The sequence below is a fragment of the Kogia breviceps genome, chromosome 13 (genome assembly GCF_026419965.1).
Source record: "Kogia breviceps isolate mKogBre1 chromosome 13, mKogBre1 haplotype 1, whole genome shotgun sequence".
Classification (NCBI taxonomy): domain Eukaryota; kingdom Metazoa; phylum Chordata; class Mammalia; order Artiodactyla; family Physeteridae; genus Kogia; species Kogia breviceps.
Window position 1 is genome coordinate 4,601,122 of NC_081322.1, and position 20,171 is coordinate 4,621,292.

At 34.4% G+C, this 20,171-nt stretch overlaps 1 protein-coding gene across 2 annotated transcripts in view; it reads left to right on the forward strand.

The window, feature by feature from the left end:
* PHIP (pleckstrin homology domain interacting protein) overlaps nt 1-20,171 on the forward strand; it is a 122,854-nt gene that overhangs the window by 37,642 nt on the left and 65,041 nt on the right. For both annotated transcript variants that reach the window (XM_059082987.2, XM_059082989.2), the window contains exons 8-15: nt 10,616-10,837; nt 11,123-11,223; nt 15,270-15,340; nt 16,769-16,869; nt 16,966-17,006; nt 17,780-17,878; nt 18,683-18,836; nt 19,273-19,407. In XM_059082987.2, the coding sequence (XP_058938970.1) occupies nt 10,616-10,837; nt 11,123-11,223; nt 15,270-15,340; nt 16,769-16,869; nt 16,966-17,006; nt 17,780-17,878; nt 18,683-18,836; nt 19,273-19,407 (924 nt within the window). The remainder of the gene's footprint in view (nt 1-10,615; nt 10,838-11,122; nt 11,224-15,269; nt 15,341-16,768; nt 16,870-16,965; nt 17,007-17,779; nt 17,879-18,682; nt 18,837-19,272; nt 19,408-20,171) is intronic.

The window sequence follows — 20,171 nt, forward strand, 5'->3', positions numbered from 1 at the left end:
CTTAGTTCACCTCACAGCTTTACCACTTCCTAGCAGTGCAGCTTACAAAGATTACCTCACCCTTTTAATCTACAGTGTTGTCAGCTGTTAAAAAAAAAGAAGGGAAATAGATAATAGTAGTACCAATCCCATAGGATTTTTGTGGGATTGCATGAAATGATGCGTGCACTTAGTGTAGAACAAGATATACAGGAAGCAGTTATTAAGTTTCACTTGCTGTTTTTAATTTTATAGATGGATTTAAATGAATTGTTTCCATTTTATTTTCTTACCTAACTAAAATCTTATTTATAAATGCTATACAAGATTGAAATCATTATGATTGATAAGTGAAATTCTGTGTTAGGAAAATTTTCCAGTATTTTGTACTAGAATATTTTAGTAATGGACATTTCCCAGTAGAATAATGAGAAGAACCCAGGGAGGAAGGTAGCATAATTACCAACTCAGACTGCTCCCTAATTCTCTCTCTTTCTTAGTTTTCTAAATTTTTAAAACTTGATTTCAGAATCATTGCATCAATTAATATTTACCAAAGAAAAGTAGAGTTAATGAATTCTCTGAGTAGTAAGCCATATGTGGAGGACCATACAAAAAGATTTCTCCTCTTTTTTCAGAAACCTAAAATGTACCTCTTCAAATTAAGGCAAAAGAGCATAAACTTTGTATAAATTCAGTAATTTATAATAAAGACTATGAGTTAATGCACTCCTTTAATGAACTTCAGTCTATTAGGAGGCGGACACTATTCTAAAAGCTTAGTATATAGAAATGACAGACATAGTATATCTGTCACTGGAGAGTTCACAGAGAGTCAACACACAATATTGATACAATGTGATAAACTTGCTAGAAGCAGCTCAAGATGCTGAGGTGTACTATAGGAGAGAGGTACCTAATTCAGTGTGTGGTAGGAGATGGTAAGAGAAACTTCCTAGAGAAGTGACACCTCAACTGAGCTAGGTATTGCAGAGTTAGGGAAAGGCATTTACAGTCATTGGGAGAACGTTAACATGCAATCGTATATTATTGGACATGGCAAAGAATAAATATGGACCACTGCTAAGCAAGAGCTAGAGATGTTGTTGGAGGACAAAATCATTAAGATTCTTCTGTGACATGAAGGGATGCCTTTCCTGAGGGCATGGAGCAAAAGTGATGGATTTAGACAGAAGAGTGAGCAGAATTTCTCTTTTTAACGATCCCTTTGGCATTATTGTAGAGGATGGATTGAAACTGAGTCTTTATACAGAAGTATTGGTGAAAAGGTTCTAGCAGTGATCCATGAAAGATTCACAGTGGAAGTAGGGATGGAATTAACAGATTAAAAATAGAATCTCTAGGATTTAAAAGGTTCGTTTGAATGTAGGGAGGAATTGAGAGGGAATAGTATGGAATGATATGTTTTTTAACTTGTGTGACTGGTTAGAAAGTTGTGTCACTTACTGTGGTAAGGATTTCAGTGGAGAAGTTTGTGAAGGTTGGGACATGTTGAATTTGAGTTACTTATATAGATTGCCAGATAGAAATGCTCAACAGGTTGTGGGAGCTTAGGAGAGAGATCTAGCCTAGAAGATTGAACTGGGGAATCGTTGAATATGGAAATTGATTTTTTTTACCTCATATGTGTAATGTACAAAGCTGGAACTTCAACTTTAAAGCAAACTAAAGAAGAGGAGAGGAGTCAATAATTAAGACTGAGAAAGAGCTGCCTAAGAGGCTGGGAGAAAAATAGAAAAAGAAGTGGTGTCTTAAAAGCCAAAGGATTAGTATTTCACGAAAGGTAGAAAAACCTAAAGTAAAATTAGAACTGAAAGGCATCTTTTGGATTTGGCAAGGCTATTAATGAACTTAAGAAAAAATGTTTTATTTTAGTTTTAGGGGTAGAAGTGAGGTTGCAATGCACAAAGGAAGGATTGGGAATTGAAGAATTAGAGATGGTATAGATTAATCTTTCAAAACTTGACAATTAAAAAAATAGGCTATTTTCTGAATGTGGCGTATTACCACTGAACATACGTTTATTGTATTGGCTTCTGTGTTGCAGTGAATTTGTTTAGAGGTTGTCTCTATTAAGTTGTGAGCTTCCTAACAACAAAACCTTTTTCTTAAACCTTTTTAGGTCTGCAGTGCTTTACAGAGTATCTGGTGCATACAGTAGGCAAACAACAAAAAGATGAATGAATGAACCAGTCAGTTAGATATACAGAAGTGAATAATGTCCTTTCTTGTAAGAAACTTCTGTTAAGGAAGATATATACAAAAACGTCTGTAAGGCAAATTCCCTTCTTCTACTGTGCTTCAGTTACACTGGTCTTTTTCTGTGTTTCAAACTCGCAAAGCCCATTTATGGCTTAGAGCCTTTGTACTAGTTACTCCCTTTGCCTGGAATTGTCTTCTCCAAAATATTCCTATGGCTGATTCCTTTTTTAGCAGCTCAGTTCAAACACTGCTTTCTTAGAGACTTTTCCCTGACTACCTTCCTTCCTCATACTCCATCATTGTCTATCACATTACCTTACTGTGTTTTTCTTATAATATCTGTCACTGTCTAAAACCCTTATTTTTAAAAATTAGCTTTCATTGTATTTTCTTACTAATAAGCTCCATGAGGACGGATAGGACCTTGACTGAGTTGTTTATGACCACTGATTAAAGTAGGCATCCGTGAGTTATACTGATGTAAATAAGTAAATAAATAAGTGAGAAAGAAGGGAAAACTCCTATTTACAGTGGAATGCCAACTGATAATTGTAGAAAGAATGGTGGTTTGGCAACTATCATAGTTGTGGTTGATTCATTTGTGTGTCATTGCCGGAGGCTAAGACTGGTAGATGCTGGTTTGAAGATCTTAGCATAATCTTGTATATGTTCCCCCAAGATACCAAGTTAATTAATTAAAAGGGGAAAAAATGCAACTTTCCAGGGGAGAAACATGGGAAACATTAACAAGACAAAGTTATTAACTTTACTAGTGGTGGGATGGGTTGACATTGTGTATCCTCTGAAGTGGTACACTGAGGAAAACACAGCATCTTGTCTGTGGGATTCCTACCAAGACAGTATGATCTGGGTGTGGTCATTAATGAACATTAGACAGACTGAGGTTCAGGGTCATCCTATAGATGTAAGGTCTGTATTCTTTATAAACTTCTGAGGACAGGAAACACAGAGAAAGCCTCAGGAAATACTCCAGATTGAAGAGACTGAAGTGACAGTACAACTAAAATTTAACGTGTTGCTGTATGGGATCCTAGGCCAGAAAGGAAAAGGGCACATTATCAGGATAGTTGACAAAATTTGAATGGGGCCTGTGGATTGGATGGCAGTTTTATCAATATTGATTTCCCAACTTAGGTAGATGTGTGTCTTTGTTTTAGAGGAATGCACAGTGGATGTTTAGAAGTGGCAGGGCGTCAGTCTGCAGCTTACTATTAAATGGTGCAGAAAAAGACTAATGGGCGGGTGTGTGTGTGTGTGTGTGTGTGTGTGTTATATGGAGAGAAAGGAAAGAGGTGGTGATGGAGCGGATGCAGTGAATTGTTAATAGTTGATGAATCTGAGTGACGGAAGGCATTGGTACTGCTCTTGAAACTTCTGTAAGTTTGAAATGCAAAATTACTTTTTAAAAGTACATGAGAGGTAGCGTAGGGATGATACTTTATATTCAGTAAGTTTGGTAGTAATGGAAAGGAGAGCTAGAGTACAGTAATTTATAGGAAGGTAAATTTTTGAAAAACTGGGTCAAGGGTAAGGAACTAGGAGCGCAGATATAAGGGGAGATAATTGATGTACCGTGGTCTTTATGGAGGATAGAAAAATGAATAAATAGATAAAGAGCAGTTTATTTGGACTATTTAGAAAGATAGATAATTAGATTTACAATGAACAGATTCTGCTTTTCAAAGTGAAATATTTTATCTGATAAGAGTCTTGGTTAGGGACTGGGACTGGGTTCTAGAGGTGAGTGATCAAACCTGGTAATAAGGAAAGAGTGATGAATGGGGGAAAAAGGATGGCTGGTTAGCCTTAGCCTTCCAAATAAACAAGAGTTATGAATTTGCAGTGTTGCAGATTTAGTGTCCTTGTCTTCTTTTCCATAATGGTACTTGGCATCTGGGAGCAGGATAAGAGCAAGTGATGATTACATTGATAACAAGATTAGTCATTGGTGGTTTAGGTGGACAAGGGAGTGAGAAAATTCGGCGTGTGTTGAAACGATTGACACTGAAGTTTAGGGTAATTTGTAAGGGAAATGAAATAGGGGTCTGATAGATTGGTAAGAAAGAAAATCAATAGCCTCTTGAAAAAAACATGGAACTAAATCGAAATTACAAAGCAATTTTTAGCTGCCTGAATAGGCTACTTTTTAGCTTGAAAAGAAAATGACATTATAGTATGCATAACCATATACATGGTGTTTTTAACATTTAATTCTGTTTGTTCTAATGACATCAAGAGGTGAAATCTGACCCATAAGCTGTGCAGCAGTAGCGAGAGAAATGAGAATTCTCTTTGTTGATTCTGCCAAGGACTGCCAAATTCTCCAAGACACTATAAGATTAAAAATCACCTGATTTATCTTTATGTCAAAGTAGTAATCTTTGGTTGGTCTCTTCAATTGATGCTTCTCTTTTAGCAGGGAAAGGTTTACAGATCTACTTTTTAATTTTAAGGTCGTCTGAGCACAATCCACCTGCTGTAGTGTTTCCAGATGTGTGCGGTTTTCTGCTCACAGGAGTCCACAGTTCTTTGTCACTTACTGTTACATCCCGTAAAGTAGTTTTCTTCATCATTGAATGGTTCACATAGTTGTTGCCTCTAATCTTCTAGCTTTAGTTTAAATAAATAAATACATATATACATAAATAGTTCGATTAAGCTCTTTAAAACTTGTCTTCCAGAAACTTTAAATTTGACCTTAGGTTCTGCTTTAGTTTTTACATAGAATTTAAGTGATTGAAGAAGGCCCTGTGTCTGAAGTTGTTTCATAAAATTTTCATATCAATAGGTAGGACGTTTTTTGTAGATTTTAAGACCCAAGAGCATGACAAAGTAGAAAGCCATGTCACAGAGACCTGTCGAACTTCCTTTACCAGAATACCAAAAGCAAATGTGTACAATTCATTTATTGCCTGGGCTTAACTATAGAGAATGTCAGCGTTTGTTTTTATTTATCTGAAATTTGCCTCTCACACTTTTTATTTTGAAGAAACTTTGAGTTTCCAAAAGGGATTCACAAAATAGGAACCTCTCTTAGATAGGCATGAAATGAGAATTACCTGCAGTGTAAGAGATCTAGTTGTACGCTGGAAGGAAAGGTCATTAGTGCCACCAGTCTACTTAAAAGTGTTAAAGAAATAATGATTCCAGAGTAAATGTCTGATTCAGTTTCCTTCCTCTTGTCCTAAGCTGCAGAGTATGTTGATAGTTTTAAAGGCACTTGCCTTAATCATTTTGTGTGTGTGGCTTTAGGTGTGGCTGTGGAATAAGAAAATTTATAGGGTACTTTAAATTCCTACGTTTAGACAAATCTAAATTTTGTTTAAGTTCCACCCTTTATCAAGCCTTTCCACAAATAATATCTACACTGTTGTTTATTCAGGATAGAGATAAGGTTCTCTTTCAGCTCTCTTGGCTTTATCTTTGCATTGATGAGATAGATGTCTTGACATGTAAGAGAAAGCAGTGTAAATTTGGTATATCTCATTTGTTTGGTGATTTATGTAAGCTAAAGCTACTTGTTTTTGTTATCTTTATACTAGGTTTGATGTAAACAGACAAATGATAACATATTAATGAGTACTCTTTCATGGTAATTATGACAATTTTACATTATTGAAAAGTGAAACTATTGATCCACTACTGTCTTATATTTGCTTGGCATTAGCTACTAGCTTAATATTATAATTTGATTAAAAAATGAATTCCATAAAAGCATCTTCAGTTTTCACCAGTTCGTGTATTTCTTAAAACTTATCGTGGTTAAAATATTATAGTGACTATGCCTTGTCTGCTTAAAATTCTTCAGTAGCTTCCTCACCAGGTTAAATTCAAGCTCCCTAACAGGCATTTAAAACCCCTACTTTCTATTACCTTCCTCAGATAAAACCTTTCCAGCTTAATTTTTGTTTCTAGTTTCCCACTTATACTTTGTACTCCCAACTTTTCTCACCTTGCCAAATCCCCAGCAGCAGCAACATCTAGACGTTACTGAAAATAAATGAATACTTTGTTTTCCCCTAGGCATTAGAACTTTGCTTAAAAAACTTGTCAATTGAGATTTTTTTTCTAAAATCATGCTATCTGATTTTAGCAGGAAGTTCACTGTTGCTTCCAGGTTTTTTCCCTTTTTCTTATTGCTCTTAAAATTCCACCACATTTTCAAACTTTGCTCACCTTTTTTTGGTTCCTTCTTTGTTTCCAGTTCTCCACTTGAAGGAAATAATCTTCAGGTATTTGTCTTACTTGCTAAGGTTAGAATCACCTAATTTCTTTGCTGCCTGCTTTAAAATTGCTAAATCCACCATACCTCTTCCTCCTTCATGCAGCCTAGGAGCCAGTGTTCCTCCTACCAAGGCTGACCCCTGTGCCTGTGTTGTCCATCTCTTTCTTTTCACCATTTAAATAACATTACTTTTGCTTTAATGTCCATACTCTCTTTAAAGTTTTGATTGAATACTTATAATGCTCTACTCTTTGGTTTATTATTGACTTCACTAACATTTGAGGTAGGCTTCTGGAAAGAAAGATCATTTGTTCAAATTCTCTGCATTTTGGTCTTTTTAAAAAGAGTAGTTTTATCAAAATTTGGTTCATCCACATTAAACTTAAGCATTTATGGTGCTTTAAAAAATGTTTTCCCAGGGCTTCCCTGGTGGCGCAGTGGTTGAGAGTCCGCCTGCCGATGCAGGGGACGCGGGTTCGCGCCCCGGTCCGGGAAGATCCCACGTGCCGCGGAGCGGCTGGGCCCGTGAGCCATGGCCGCTGAGCCTGCGCGTCTGGAGCCTGTGCTCCACAACGGGAGAGGCCACAACAGTTGAGAGGCCCTCGTACCGCAAAAAAAAAAAAATGTTTTCCCAGTAAATTTGATTTTTCTTGTCTGCAGTCCTTTTCAAACAATTATTTATGTGTACTTGTATTTCTGATAGTCATTTTAAAAGAACTTAGTTGAATTTTGTCAAATCATATTTAGTTTCACATTTCCATAAAAACAGATGAATGATCATAAGTAATGAATGATGAAATAGAAATTGCCTGAGGGTGCTTTAGGGTTTTGTTTGAAATTCTGCCAGGAGTTCTGTGAGCAGGGATAAGACTTGGGGACAGTATTCTACTTTATATCATAGAAGAGGATAGTGAAGAGAGTGAAAGTATGATGAAAAATTTCTCTCCTGCAATTTAATGGAAGAAAAGAAAGATTAGTTGGGATACTACACACTAGGGGGAATTGTGTACAGTGTTTTTTTTTTAAAACAAAAAAAAGTTTTGGTTTTGTGGGGGTTTTTTTTAGTACTTGTCTAAATATAGCAGAATTATAAAGTAATATTAAATTAGTGAACTTAATAAACTCAGTAGGAATATAGTGGGACTTTTTGTTCAATTTTAATTAGTGAAAAGTCACTGGAAGCTGAGTTTTAGGTAACAGGTTGCCCCTGTCCTTTTCATTAAAAGCTGGCATTTTGGTCAAAAAGATGTGTGGGTTTTGTTCTTTTTTTTTTTTTTTTTTTTCTGTTAACATGGAAAATATGTGATACACCTTCTATAGTAGAATATACAGCAGAATCTTAATTCAAATACATAAGAAATAATGAGATGACATGCTTTTACTCTTTTCATATATTCTGCCTGTATTAGCATACTTAAAATTTAATTTTTGTTGTGAATGTAGGTCAGAGGCAAATATTGCCTTAGTTTTTAGAAGGTAAGCAAATGAAGTGAATAAATTGATTTAATTTGTGGAATTTAGAGAAATTGAGGGTTGAATAAATGTTTTAAAGCCTTTTTTGGTTGTCCAACAAGTACCTCGTACACTTCTTTGTGCCAGGTGGTATTGTAGACCAGCTTTCTGGAAATCACAGTTTACACACAGGCTCCTTCTTCATTTCCCACATTTGGCAGGGATGTAATCCTCATCCTTTTTGTTCCCCCCAAATACCCATTGTAGCCATCTCTTCTGATCCTTCTCTTCTATAATAACAATATTATCATTCGCTCCTGCCTGTACTATTTTCAGCAACTTTCAGCTGGCCTCCTCCTTTCTCACTTAATTCATACTGATGCCAGGATGATCTTTGGAAAACAAATATGATCCTGATACTCACCTGCTTGATCACCTTAAGTGATCCCCATTACATACCATATCCCTTAGTATCCCATAAAACGTCCTTCACAGTTTTTCCCTGACTTCATCCTCTTGCCTTCACCTCACACTTTAAGTTAGCTTACAGACTAATTGCAGTTCCCAGAACTTCTCGCATTTTCATGCCTTCGATCATACTTTTCTCTCTAGTTGCCATCTGGAATATTTGTTCTTTTTAAAATAATAAGAATATTATTAAAGTAAGAATAAGAATACTACCAGCAACAAAAGCAGTAATAGTAGATAGTCCACATATATATCTGTATAAATATGTGTGTATATATATAGCTTTTACTCTGTGCCAGGCGCTCCGCCTTCATTTACTCATTTATTTTTTGCGACAACCCTATGAGGTGGGTGTAGGTTAGAAGAACGAGGCAAAGAAGGTACATGTAACTCTTCCGGGGTCAGACGTGTAGAAAGTGGTTGCACCAGGTCCCATTCTCTCGCTTAGTGGGATTCTAGATACGGTTGGATTTACTTCTACCTTTTTACTAATAGTTTCTATTTGTCCCATCTCTTTTTTGTTCTTCTGCTTCTCTTTTACTGACTTGTGTTAGAGAGACATTTTTGATGTAATTTTAAATTCTTTTATTGATCTTTTAACCATTTTTTTTCTTGACCTCTAGAGTCTGTGCTCTTAAGCTACTACATTGTATTGACTGTCCAAGCATCACTGCTTCTGGATTCCTTTCCAGATTCTACCTCTCCACGTTTGAGGAAAAACAGACTGCTCTCCTTTTAGATCTCTGCTGATTAACAGTATAAGACTTAGGACCTGTTATTGCATTTACAGTCTTCTGCCTTGCTTCATAAGGACAGGAATACTATGTCTTTATTCATCACCCTTGAATCTCCAGTGTTTGGCACATATTTAATCGCAAGGCAAATGGATAAATGAATGCATGAATCACTGAATTTTAAAAGGGAACCTTGGAGATCATCCAATTTAACTTCCTTATTTTATAGATGAAGAGCCTGAGATTAAGTGAACGTGATGGGAATACCAGATTTTAATGTGAATAGTTCACCAAAGTTAAGTCTTATTACTAGTCTTCAGTGGTTGGTAACCCATTTAATTTGCTTCAAAGGTCAGTCAGAAGAACTGGTTTTATAGTTAATTGAGAGTGCTCTAGGTAGTGTTGGCAGAGTGTGGTTTAAGGTACAGCATTTAACATATTCTGTTAATACTGTGTTTGTGATCATTTATATATCATGTCTGTCATCAGTATGAAGCAGATACTTCTCTGTGTCACTTGCTCTTATAGATCCTCTAAGTACTTTCTAATATCAGATAAAATTGTGTGTGTGTGTGTGTGTATTTTTTAACAAATTAGATTGGAAGATTGTAAAGAATTCTAACCTACAACCTTTGCAGTCTTCTGATAAATTTTCAATCTGGGGAATGGATATATGAGGTTAATGGCAATATTCTCTACTTTTTGTATGTTTAAAACTTTTTAATAATAAAAACTAGGGGAAAATAGAGGTTGGTAAAAGAGTAAACTGTGAGCTATAGGATGAATAAGGAAAATTAGAGAAGAAAAAAAAGTCTAGAAGGTCCTACTGCTGCTTTGGCTAAGTGAAATTGAAATGTTTATTTGTAAATTTAGGAATTCATAGGAAACTCTGTATTCTTTACATTTTCTTCCTGAGCTTATGCTGCTGCAGCAAACAAGTAATATATATATTTTTATTGACTTCATACAGATAAAATTAATTTTTTTCTTATAACTGACAGGTGATTTTATATGTAATGTATTTAGCTGAAGATCAGTGATGGGAAACTCATATGTATTATAGATTTTGGCTTCTGAGGAGAAAAAGCCTCAAATAAGCTTCCTTTCATTTTTATATTAACATAGATAGGATTAGTCACTGTTGTGTATTACATTTGTTTTGCAGTTATAATTTTGTTATTTTAGATGTTCAGATTCTTTTCCAAGGTTCTCTATAGAGTCTACCGTATAGGTAGTGGGTAGGGGACCATATAGGTAAATGTTAGCTATTACTAACATCCTACTTTTCCTGTTAGATGGTGAGCACATGAGTATTCTTTATAAGTGAATAATTTAATAAAATAAAGAGCCTTATGTAGAGGAAAATTCGTAACAAGTATTTAACACTTTTTAGTACTAAAAATTATAATTGTTGGGAAGTGGATGTAACAGATATGATTTTTTTAAATCTGTGTTGAGAATTCCAATTAAAATTTACAGAGTTAATTCTATTAATATCCATTTTTATTTTAAGGGTTCTGATGACTGTCTTGTGAAAATCTGGGCAACAGATGATGGGAGATTATTAGCTACTTTAAGAGGCCATGCTGCTGAAATATCAGACATGGCTGTAAACTATGAGAATACCATGATAGCAGCTGGAAGTTGTGACAAAATGATCCGAGTCTGGTGTCTGCGAACGTGTGCGCCTTTGGCTGTTCTTCAGGGCCACAGTGCATCTATAACGTCACTACAGGTAATCGTTTTAATCTCTGCAAAATCCTCGTTGGTTATAATTTAAAGTAAATTTTAAGAAGTCACTTTTATAATCCATTGAATAAAGCCAACTAAAATGAAAAAAGGAGTATTTCTCTTTTCTTTATAAAAACAGGGACTTTAAATAACATGGTAGCCATGACCGTCGTCAATTCTGAGTGTTCTCTAACTGTTAGTGTTAGTTGCTATTTGTATGGTCAAGATGGGTTTATTATTTGGACTGTGTTACTCTTCTTGTAAAAATTTTTTTTTCTTTGTTTTTCAGTTCTCACCATTGTGCAGTGGCTCAAAGAGATATCTTTCTTCTACTGGGGCAGATGGCACTATTTGTTTTTGGCTGTGGGATGCTGGAACCCTTAAAATAAAGTCAGTTGCTCTTCTGTTTCATAGAATAAATGTGTATAATTTAATGGTTGAAATCACAAAAGTATGAAGTAGTCAACAATAGGAATAATTTTACTTTTTTTTCTCCTTGAATAAGTAACAAATTCATTTTGTCTCTTCACTGACCTCTTTCATATTTATGCTTTTTTTTGTTTTCATGCTTTAAAGAAAGATTTTTGTTAACATGTTGATTTCTTTTTTCTCTTCTCTTTTTTCCTAGCCCTAGCTCTTTCAGAATATACCTGTCTTATTACCACTTCTTTTTTGTATGCTGCAGTTACATATCAGTAACTCCTTTTGGTACTGAGAACATAATCTTCAGAGTTCCTAGTTCTTTAGGAGAATTGTAATTATTTCTGTTATCGCATCTATAGACTGGATTGTTTTGTAGATCTAGGGAAATTTAGGAAAATGGAATCATTAAATTTTCACTAAACTACATCAAGGTAGATAGATGCACCCTTCCATCTGCCCCATAATAGCATTGTGCATTTGTGCTTTCACCTGTCATAGTATCTTGGTTTATCAAAATAAGTTGTCTGGACAATATTACGTTTCGGTTACGGACACTGAGGCAAAGAAAAGTTAAGCAACTTCCCCACAGATAAAAAAGTTTTTAAAAAGGGCAAGGCCAGGACTGTAACGTTTCCCTGCCGTCTCATTCTGTGCTGTGTCGTGCCACCTCTCAAGTGGGTATAGTGGGAGAAGTGCTGTATTTACCCCATGGACAATCTGTGCATGGGGAGGTAGTGCATACAGTGATTCCACAGTGTTGAAGTGGCCATCTCTGAGCTCTCGGTAAAAAGTCACTCGGATGAGATATATCTCAATAATTGTCTCTGACATCTGTTTATAAATTATCAACCCAAATTGAGTTATTTCATAAAATAATTTGTGTATGTCTTTGTTATTTCGAAACAGTAATGTTTAGATAAACCTCGTAGGTGTGTACATTCCTGAATAGTGCCTCTTATGGCAGGGCATTTAGGGCGCTGTGGCAGCATGGGTAGCAGTTATACAGCAAACTATACTTGTGCAGAAAGGCTTGTGATCAAAGACTTGGCTCTTGGGAGAAAGCAAGCTGATTTCACTTTAGTTGCATTCTTAATATTTAGAATAGTAAAGGCTTTCTGTAGGCATTTAGATAAAAGTTGAAATGAAATGTTTCACTCGTGTATGGACAATAGCAGTAGTTAATTGTTTTCTCCTTTGAGTATTCTTTACCTCCTCGTGGATCTGATTTTGATACCTTCGTCTTTTCCTGTCTTGTTTTTGAAGAAAAAGTGATCAGCAATTTTCGAATCAACATAGGAAGACAAAATGTGTTTACAAAATTAAGCTCTCACTTTGTGCTTCTAGGGGAGTATATTGCTAAGTACAGTAATATTTATTTGGAAGTGAGAAGTGATGTATTACATAGAAATGATTTTTTTCAGAACCTTTATGTAGATTCACCCATAAACCCACTACCCTAACATTTTTTTTCACATAATTTTAATAGCTGCATTATATTCCATTGAGCTGTTCCATACTTTGCTTAGTGATTTTCCTATTTTTGGACATAAAAGTTTTTTCTAGTTACTTATAAGTAATATTGTTTTCTATTTGTTATTATAATTGTCCGATGAAAACTTTTAGGTTGAGTTCAGGCATAAAAGTAAGAGTAATTTTCCTCACACACAGACTTTGAGATGCCTGTTTTCCTTCTTTATATATACATGGTTGATAACTGCCAAAAAGTGTGGCCTTAATTACTAATCAGAGGCAAAAATCGTATTGAACGGTAATGCTTTTGAATAATCTTTGGGGTAAGTGACTTCAGCAACCCAGTCTGCATTAATTGAAAGAATCAGTTCTATCAGTAAATGAAATCTGTTTTGGAAACCCAAATCTCTTAATAAATTCACTTTTATACAGGGTTTATGTGTATGGTAACAACTCCCACTAGTAAAGACGCTGCTTCTTAGATGAGTAATTTGAGTGGCTGGTTGCCTCGAAAACTGGCTCAAGAGATCTCTGAGTAGGAGGAAGGTGTCCAAGCCTAGACAGATATGAGAAAAGAATTGGAATCCTAAAATGTGCAAATGATAATAATGTTTACAAATTTTTATTAAGCACTTAGTCTGTCAAGCCTAGTATTAGGCACTCTATAACTGTTATCTCATTAATTCTTATGACACCCCTATGAGGAAGGTATAATTCTTCAGGACAGATAGGAGAGAAAACTGAGGCAAATACTGGAAGCGCACTGTCAGGATCTCCTCTTAACCACTAGGCCAAACCAAATAGCAGTTATTTCTTGATGGACCATCTTGAACTGGTTGAACCTAATTAAAATACTAATAATGCTAATAATAATTTACTGAGTGTGCTGGGCACAGAACTAAGCACTTTATGTGCATTAAACTCATCTAGTTCTCTCCGGGACTCTGAGATACATTCTCAGGTTTACCCTCTCCCCCCATTTTACAGATTACAAGACTGAGGTACAGAAATGTTAACTTGCCTAAAGGCACACAGATAAGTGGCGAAACTGGGAACTGAACTCAGAGAGTTGAGTTCTAGGCCTTGTCTCAAAATATTTCCTCAAATGTACATTTAAAAATAAATTATGTGTACCTGCTTATCTGGTTTTTTCTCTTTAAAAATATTAACATTCGTTTGAAATGACAATCTGTATGATTATTTGCATGTTCTGGTTATGTGTTAACTAACTAGTTGTTTGGCACATGTATGAGCAGTTGTGCCAAAACCTAATAAAAACGCACCTCCACAGTCTACTAGGTAGTAATGGAAGTAGTGCATTTAGTTGCCTTTATAGTTTCAGATAAATTTACTTAGAGTTAATTTTCCTCTGAATAAATGTTTAGGTTTTGAGAGTGTTTTCGTAAGTTTCTCTTTCTCCATATCAGTTATGCTCAGCTGTATCAGAGCCTGTGAATATTAAGAAAAGTTATTAAAATGTCAGTTAACAAAATTTATTTATAAATTTATTTTTAAAAATTTTAGAAAATACTTTTTGTTGTGTTCTGTTGTTCAGAATATATAATTGTTAGATCAGAAGTATTTTGTACTTTTTTTCCCTAAGTGACCACAAGACTGAAACCGTTCTGTGTTCAATAGTTGTGGATTGTGAAAGTTATGCAGTGCACTCTGATTGAAGGCTCTAATTACTTTTTAGTTCTCTTTCCTAATATTCTGAGGAAAAACTTGGTCAAAATATACGTTAAGAAGGGCTTTAAATACGATCACTGTATTGGAACATTACATATACATTGTACATATATTGGAGCTGGCATGGGTAAAACCTGTGATTTAATTTTTCTTTAGTTGATTGTTACACTAAGCATTAATGTCAACAGCATTAAAATAAAACATAATCTGTAATATAATTATACAATTAATGTAAGTATAGTTGAGTGTGACCTATTTTCTATAGATCACTATTTTAAATGAGCATTATAGTTGATGTGAGAGTCAAATAGTCTTCAGATTTTCACTAGGATGTAAGATTCTTAATTTTTGGAGTCTTAAAGGGCATATTTTATAGAAAGTAAACAGAGGGAGATGTTTAATTAACACTGTCTAATATTGAAAAAGTTTGATTGATTGTGTATATATGCCAATGAGACAGCACTTTGCTAGTTTGTTCATGTTTACAAATAACCTGTATTTCCTTATATATTTGTGCATTGCTCTTCTGCTGTATGAAACTGAGAACCTGTCAAATTGGATTAGATGATTAGAAGTGAGTGTAACCAATAACTACATGCCAGGTGTGACAGTGGCTTTGTTTCATGTGTGGATTGTTGTATAATCAGGAGCTCCTCCAAAATCTATATCTACAGTTTCCACAAGATCCTGCTGATCATGTGACACATAATGATTTTGAACTTGTTTTTAGGAAGGGAGCCCTCTGTTGCTTCTTATTTAATTTTGTCCTTCTGTAGTTATTTTTTGAGACAGCCGAGTTCTGGTGTTGCTGGTCCCTTTGGGATATTTTTAATTGGTTATTTTTCTTATTACAGTCCGAGACCTGCAAAATTTACAGAGCGCCCTCGGCCTGGAGTTCAAATGATCTGTTCTTCTTTTAGTGCTGGTAAGATTTTTTTCTTCCTAATTCTCCACTTAAACTTGTATTCTCCACTTAAAGGGTTCTAGTGGAACACATAAAACTTTGGAAAATACTTACTGTTGTAATATAAATCATATTCTCATGCACATACCAGGGGATGATCGTAAATTAGTTTATAAGTATTTGAACTTTACTCGAGTTTAGCTTATATATTCATTTGAGTGGATAAATGATTAAGATTTTTCTTTAAGAAGACCATAATTCTTTGGTAGGAGGGATAAAATAGTTTCAAAATTGACTGTTAAAGAATAAATCTTTGAATAGTTATCTCTTTGAAAGAAAAGTATTTTAAAATTTGTTTTATATTTTTATGGATTTTGGAGGCACACATAACTAAGTAAAATAGGTTGATAGATATTTGTACATCTTTATTAATTACTTGGCTCCAGATTATTCTTATTCGCTCTTTAAAAAGTAGCGGTATAGCAATGCTAAGATTCCAATTATGTTTTGAGTTTATGTAGCAGCATTTTGAATGGATATTAGAGTCTTTTAAAACAAATTATGATCTGGAGATTTTAAGCGAATTGATGAGAAAATGAAACACGAATTAATGTTTCTAATACCAGTTCCTTCCACGTTTATTTCCGGTTTTACCTTTTCTTTTCCTTTCATGATTGTAGAGAGCAGTAGTACCTGAGATAAGAGATTGCAAAACTGAGGACATGAATCTATTTTTGCCATACTAATATCTAAACATCTTTAATTACTAGCGTCTAGATTTCCACTGCTACTGCCATGAAGACAGTTTTACTTCTAGTAGGAACATAATTATAGGCACTACATATGCTTCAGAGTACTCTAGGTGCAATTATATATAGCACTGTTTTCAGCACTATGGGAGGGTATTGATTCCAAGAGAGAGTAAATTGCATATACAAATAACTGTAATGCAGAGTAGAATGTATTTGCTACAAGACAAAGTCTGACAGAGAGTTCATAGCAGAGCAGGCTTATTTGATTGCAAGTCTGTAAAGCCTGTAGTCAAGGTGCTGGGCCCTAAAAATTTGATAGGATTTTAACAGATGGGAAATGAGGCAAGAGAAGGATTTCAGCAGAATTAAAAGACATGTTTTCTAGTAATGGTGACTGATAATTTTAACATGATTATGTAGTTACTTGGTGAAATCATTTGTTAGAAGAAAGCTTCTATAAATATTGAAAAACTCTTCCCAGGCAAAGCTTATGTTAGCAAACTTTCTTAATTTCAGGTTAGATGTATTATATACATTAGGATAACTATGAATAGTTTTAGAATGAAATATTAGTCATTCAACATATATTATGATAGTGTTGCTTGCATTTATTATTTAATTCCCAGAGATTCTGACATTGTGTCTTACTCATAAATGTTTGGTGTCTTACTCATAAATGTTTGGTGTTATTCCTCAGGTGGAATGTTTCTGGCCACAGGGAGCACAGATCATATTATTAGGGTTTATTTTTTTGGAGCAGGTCAGCCAGAGAAAATATCAGAATTGGAGTTTCATACTGTAAGTATTGCTGAAAAGAGTTAGATGAGTACAATTTAAATGAGTCTAACGGTTTATATTCAGGATCCTCTTTTTTGTTCATCTGTTTATATATAGGACAAAGTTGACAGTATCCAGTTTTCCAACACTAGTAACAGGTAAAATAATTATTTTTGTTTGTCAAATTTAATTCCAGTTTTTAAATTATGAAATAAAGACAATTCTTACGGTCAGGTTTTAGTTAGATTTCTATATTAATTAACCACCTAAAATAAAGATCTTGACTAGTTATAATGAAAAGTCAATGTAGCCTTCACATGCCTGTGAACACGTCTTTATGTTTTATCTGTAATAATGTTAGTTTATTTGGCCACTGTTCTTTTAATAATAGGGACTTTTATCCACCCCACATATTTTCTATATCAAAGTGTAAAGAAACTTAGAGATTGGAAATGTATCATAATGTAATATTTGAGGCAGAATTGTTTATTGATGATAAGCTTAGATGACATTGTATAAGTTTTCTCATGGTCTTGTTTTAAATTTTAAAAAGATATTTCTACACCTGATTAGAATGAGTCAAGTTCTTTAATGTTGAAAGGAAAATCTGTGTTTTTCCATTGGAAAATATCAATTCTCTTTCTAAGGTAATAAATAGTGGCCTTGCATCACTTTTGAATGTTATTTGTGAGACCTAGTTGTGCACATTAGAATGTGTATATGTATTTAAAATTTTTAAAGCCCATGAAGTTTCAGAAATTCTTGGATTTGCAGAGAATATCAGATAGAGTAATTTCTATTATATTAGAATGCTGTGTAAGTAAAGATGAATGCTGTCTTTTTTAGCATTTTTAAAAACATAACTCTATTGGAAAGTGCATTTTGATAGAGCACATATGATTTTTTTCTTGGGGGGTGGGCTCCTTTGCAGGTTTGTAAGTGGCAGTCGTGATGGGACAGCACGTATTTGGCAATTTAAACGAAGAGAATGGAAGAGTATTTTGCTGGATATGGCTACTCGTCCAGCAGGGTAAGAGATCAAATTTGAAATTTTACGTAGATATAGCTAGAACATTTAAAGTTGTAAAGCTATATTACAGATTGGTGTGACTCAGCCTATAAATGCATGTATCATAAACCATGTTAAAATGATTACTTTTCTGTAATAACTAGAGGTGCTTTTGGAGATGAAGATGTTGATTTTTATAAAATGAATTTTTGCCCTGTTTGAGAAGACCTGCTGCATTAATGATTCCTTTCAGTTCAGTTTTGTTAAGAGGAGGATGATAGTACTGTAGGAATAGCTGCAAGTTTTACTAGTTTTTTCAGAAGGCAGAACATATTATAATGTTCTGTCTGATACAGGGATGATGTGGTATATCCACTGGTTGTCTCCAGCCAAGAGAAATTATACTACATGTTGTAACTGTTATTTTGGTTTTAATATTGTATCATTTTTCTGTTTGTATTTGTGTGTAGTAGTCTCGGATGGGAGAGCAAAATAGTTAGCAGGGCATGACAGCAACAGTAAAAGATGGCGAGTGAGCAGCATGGCACAGAGTTCCTGGATCCAGAAAGAGTTAAAGCCAGTAATATTTATTCAAGGTCATCTATTACTAAGGACTTAGGAGTGCTGAAATCCTGATTTTGCTGACTCCGTGCAGTGATTTTTGCCATCGTTCTTTGTTGGTTCAAACAATTCTTAATTACCGTGTTAAACAATAGTTAGTTATCCATGTTAATAAATGTAACCTATAAGAAATTAGGTTTTTGTCATATTAGTATTTTAATGAATAATATCAGTGTAAACAAATACTGCCTCCATCACTTTCAGCCAAAACCTTCAAGGGATAGAAGATAAAATCACAAAAATGAAAGTAACTATGGTAGCATGGGATCGGCATGACAATACAGTTATAACTGCAGTTAATAACATGACTCTGAAAGTTTGGAATTCTTACACCGGTCAACTAATTCATGTCCTGATGGTGAGGAAAAAAGACTAATTTTTATTTGGTATAAACTGAAGCTGATTGTAGAATAGAATATTTTCATTAAGAAATAAAGTATTTTATATTATCTGAGATCTCTTACGTTTTGGCTGGGTAACAGGTCTTTGTGGGAGAATGGAAATAATTTTAAAATGCACTTAAACAGGTTTGGCTTAGAAATATAGATCTTGCTTTTTTTTTTTTTAGTGTATAGGGCTGGATCAGTAAATAATATTCTCAGGTTTCACCAAATGATAGCAAATCCCTGGACAGTGATACTAGCTCAGCTTTGTTATTATACATATATAAATTTGGAGATTTTTACCATTTTAATAATTCTTAAAACTCATATTTTAGAAATATTTTCCTGTTGGTGTTTGAGTTTTTAATCTTTTAATGTTTGTAATGCTTTGCCACTTAAAAAATATTTCAGGGTCATGAAGATGAGGTATTTGTTCTTGAGCCACACCCATTCGATCCAAGAGTTCTCTTTTCTGCTGGTCATGATGGAAACGTGATAGTGTGGGATCTGGCAAGAGGCGTCAAAATTCGATCTTATTTCAATATGGTAATTATCAGTCTCTTCATTTTATGGCTGTTAAAGACCTGGGTAGTTCTTGACACAGGTCCCCTGCATATCACAAAGGAAATCCATTTAAGAAGCGGTTCAGACATTGTTTCCACTTTAAGTTTTAAAAAAGAGTTATTATTTATTCCATACTTCTATTGAGATACTAAATTTAAAAGAAAATTGATGTGTGTACTACAATACCTGTATATTGTGATAGCTAGTTTAGTTTTTAAAATACTTTTAATAGTGAAACTTTGATGAGAAACTCACAAGTATGAAAAGACAATATAGAGAAGAAAAATGTTTGGAAAACCATGTGAAGAAATTATAAATAAATATTTATATTGTGTTATTATATTTTATCAGCAGTCCTCCAGTGCAACAGAATTTGATTCAAATATATCCATTTTAAAATTAAAGCCAAAGCAACAGATATTCTTGCCTTTTATCAAGTTACAGTTTGTTAGGTATTTATTTGGGTTAAGCCCTTTTCCCTCCACATTTTGTTTCTTGTGTAGATATTTAGCATATTTTGCTGAGTATTTGAATTGCAGTGGTTTAATATCACATACAACTCGTGTAGTGTTTCCACTCCTCTAAGTACTGTATGAAGGCAAAAGCGCTCTGCTCCTCAAATGCTGCTGTTGTGTATCTAGGCATACTTTTTTGGTCTATTTCCTGTATATCAGGGCTGCCTTTCAACAAAGAAAACAAAAAGGAAGGCATGTGTTTCTACTATTTCAGCATTTTTAAATTAAAAA